Raw genomic sequence first — 3,392 nt, forward strand, 5'->3', positions numbered from 1 at the left:
AACAATAATCACTAAATACATTTTTTTTAATCAGAAAAAAAACAAAGAAACTGAATTTCAATACATCAGTGCATGAACCTGTTCAACAGAGTTATCATGTCTGACAGTGATTTTGAAACAAAATGAGTAGGAAAGTAAAAAAAACACATTTCATGATCATTTTGATTCAGAGGTTATTGTTGGCATTAAGTCCAGTCGGACTAGTGATTATATGCCCGAACATCCCAGCTCTCCAACCCTGATGGAGGGCGTGATTATCTCATTGATCTACAGCTGATCAGATCAATAAGTGCATGGATACTTAGCGACTGATCTGATTTTCATGGTGATGGTCTTAAGGGAGCTTTTCCATGTGCTCCATTCAATTTGGACACGTCCACAGTTCCATACACCATCAGGTGCGTACAGGCCGTTGGGGTTTGCGTCGTGGCAGTTGCTGTACCAGAATCCACCAAGACTGTAGTGAGCACAGTTTAAATCCCCATGGATATCCTGGTCTTTGTCATAGGTGGTGAACTTCATGGAGTTGTGGCGTGTTAAACTGTCCCCTAGAAACAACAAAAAAAGTCAAAATGTAATTTCAATTTGGAACGGGGGAAAAAGAATTGCAGTTAATCCAGCTAAAAGAAGTTTGTTTGTTTATACAGTGAAATCAACTGCCACATTTTTCTATTTTCTAAATTTTTTTTTTTTTTTACACAATTCACAGAAATCATGTAGCCTATAGTATTTTTTTTTGCCTGTTTGTCCACAGTGTAACATTCAGCCTTCAATTGGCTCATTGTTGAATACCTGAAAGTGAGAAAAGGAAACATTTCCACTGAAGTGACCCTCACCTGCCGTTCCTCCTGTGAAGCCGCCCAGATCCAGCTGATATCCTTCCCTCTCAGAGTCGACGAAGAAAGACGAATACTGAGCAAAGGCCTCCCCTCCCTCAAAGTCCTCCATGTCCACCCGCAGCTCGTTCTTCTTCCTCATCGTCAGCAGGAAGATGTTGTCCAGACCTGAGGACACACACACACACACACACACACACACACACACAGCTCTGATTATACTTCACCTCTTGCACCAATCTATAATATTTCTATACTTTCAGGTTCACTGCTAAATGCTCCGTTGTGTTCACCAGCCACTCACTGACTGTCTGACTGACATGTGCTGCTGCTGCAGGTTGTGCAGCTTCTTTTAGTTTTTTCTTATTTATTTGGTAAAAGCCGCTGCCTGTTGTGACTGAAAACAGCGTAATGAGAGCATACTGTATTTAAAGCAGAAGTAAGTGATATTTTTGTGTTAATATAAGTCTTAAATAGTTATATCTTCCGACAGCAATCACTTACATAGAGTGTTTGGTCTGAAACACGGGTCTGTCAGTCCCTCTGCTCTGCTCTGAGCCGAGGAGAAAACATTTATCGTATCCTACAGTTTTTATCCAATGAGGAGAGAGAACGGCATGAAGGGCTGTGTGTGCAGCCAAGGGACGCCGTGAATGTGGCGACATAGGGACGAGGACTGTTATGGTGCGTTCAAGGCAACTCGTAACTCGTGTTTTTCCGACCTGTGAAGTTGTACCAGTTCGATCTGGTACGAGTTCACGGGTCAGAAGTTACGAGTGGCCGTTATAGTGACTTTCACCGGTAAAACAGGTCGGAAAAACACGAGTGGGTTGCCTGAAACGCTACAAAGTCGTAAGTTGTGACTTGAAGCTGTAATTTACGATTTCAAAAGCCTGCCTGGAACGCAGCATTAGCGAAAACGATCGGAACGCTTACTTCTGCTTTAATCCACAGATATTTTAATATACCTGTAATTCTCCCTCTAGGACTCACCCAGCCAATGCTCCCCTGCTACATTCCCAAATCCGTTCTTGTAATGTTCCCATGGCCTGTAGAAGTTTTCACTCCCATCCAACCTCCTCTGAAAGACCTGAGAGGGAGAATCACAACAATTCAGTCAACCAAAATAAAACTGTATTCAATTAGCAGGACTTGAGATCACTTTAAAAAGAAAGAAAAGAAAGAAAACCTAAAAAAAATCTTTTTAACTGAACCAGGTGAGTTTGATGACTATCTGGTCTGTAAACAGCAATCACAGTTGCTGTAGTGTCTTTTATTTTTCTGTCACACTGTGCTCTGTCACATGTTTAAGTGACAGAGATTCCTGATATGAACATCATCACAACAAACTGCTGCGGTGATGGACTAACTAAATTATACAACATGGACACTGGTAACTTTCTCAGACTTTGTAAAAACAAGTGTTTGCTGCTGTAAATATTGTTTACTTGGGCTACTTCATGAGAAAATACATTTTAAAATGTTTTGTTATTATTAAGTAATATTTAATTACAACATATATCATATCAGGTCAACAAAATCAGGCATTTTCATTTATTTAAATACACTAATGTTTTTTAAAAATATATTTTTCTATAAAGAAAACTGTGCAAGCTGCCACAGGATGTGAAATCTGACAGCTGATGAATCAGATGATGATCATTTAAGTGACGAGTCTCAAAGGAGAGAAGTCACAACACTTGTTGAAAACTGAAACAATTTTTTTTTATCAATGGCTCCACTTTTGTTTTGGCTTTTTAAGTCTCATCGTCAAATCTGAAATCTAATCAGATATGAGGTGTAGTGTACTGACGGTCCATCTGCCCCCGTCAGTGTCCATGTCACAGAGGACGTGCAGGGGTGAGGTGGGGCCTCCTGGGTAGATGGTGTACACCCCACTGGAGCTGGTGTTGTCATGGCGATACACGTCATCACAGTCAATGGGCAGGTAGCTCTGGTCCGATGCCACCGAAACCAGCAGCCCCACTAACAGTGTTACCTGGGTAGACAATAATAATATGATAATGTACTTTATTTATATATTAAATCGTGACTTTTTTCTCGTAAAATTTTGTCTTTACTGATGATGATTTTATTATCTCATGAATTTATCACTTTATTCCCGTATTTTTTTCTCAATGTGGCCCTAATACTCAGTCGTCAAAAACTATTAAACACAGCAAAAAACTAGCTAGCTAACCAAAAGTTGATAGTTCCCATGGTGACCTAAAATGTGTTGCTTTGTGTGACCACTGGGTCTAAACCCCAAAATACTCAGTTAACTGTGGTAGATCAGTGTGAAAACTGAAAATATTTACATAATAAGCATTAATCCTTTATTAAAATGGTTGATATTTTAGACAAACTTCCTACTGATTCAGTAATTTGCATCAGGATGAAACAGAAACTACTTACACAAAAACAGATACACACAATATTTAGTGTAAATTAAATGTGAGAGAGTCAGCTGCTCAACTTACCCAAAGACCCATGTCGCTGTCGCAGAGGTGAAGAGAAGAACTCTGAAAGGTTGGAGACTCGAAAGTGGAGATGTCT

The 3,392-nt window shown here is 39.8% G+C and overlaps 1 protein-coding gene across 1 annotated transcript; it reads right to left on the reverse strand.

Annotated features, from left to right (window-relative positions):
* Positions 1–282: 282 nt before the first annotated feature.
* On the reverse strand, positions 283–3,328 carry LOC146992153 (microfibril-associated glycoprotein 4-like). Its single transcript, XM_085789508.1, has 5 exons — positions 3,317–3,328; positions 2,650–2,835; positions 1,830–1,926; positions 837–1,004; positions 283–548 (listed from the first exon to the last, which is right to left on the reverse strand). The coding sequence occupies exons 1-5, from the start codon at positions 3,326–3,328 to the stop codon at positions 283–285; spliced, it is 729 nt and encodes a 242-aa protein (XP_085645634.1).
* Between the last annotated feature and the right edge of the window lie 64 nt (positions 3,329–3,392).

Source organism: Trachurus japonicus, chromosome 1, assembly GCF_045865225.1.
Source record: "Trachurus japonicus isolate A0001 chromosome 1, Traja_1.0".
NCBI classification, from domain to species: domain Eukaryota; kingdom Metazoa; phylum Chordata; class Actinopteri; order Carangiformes; family Carangidae; genus Trachurus; species Trachurus japonicus.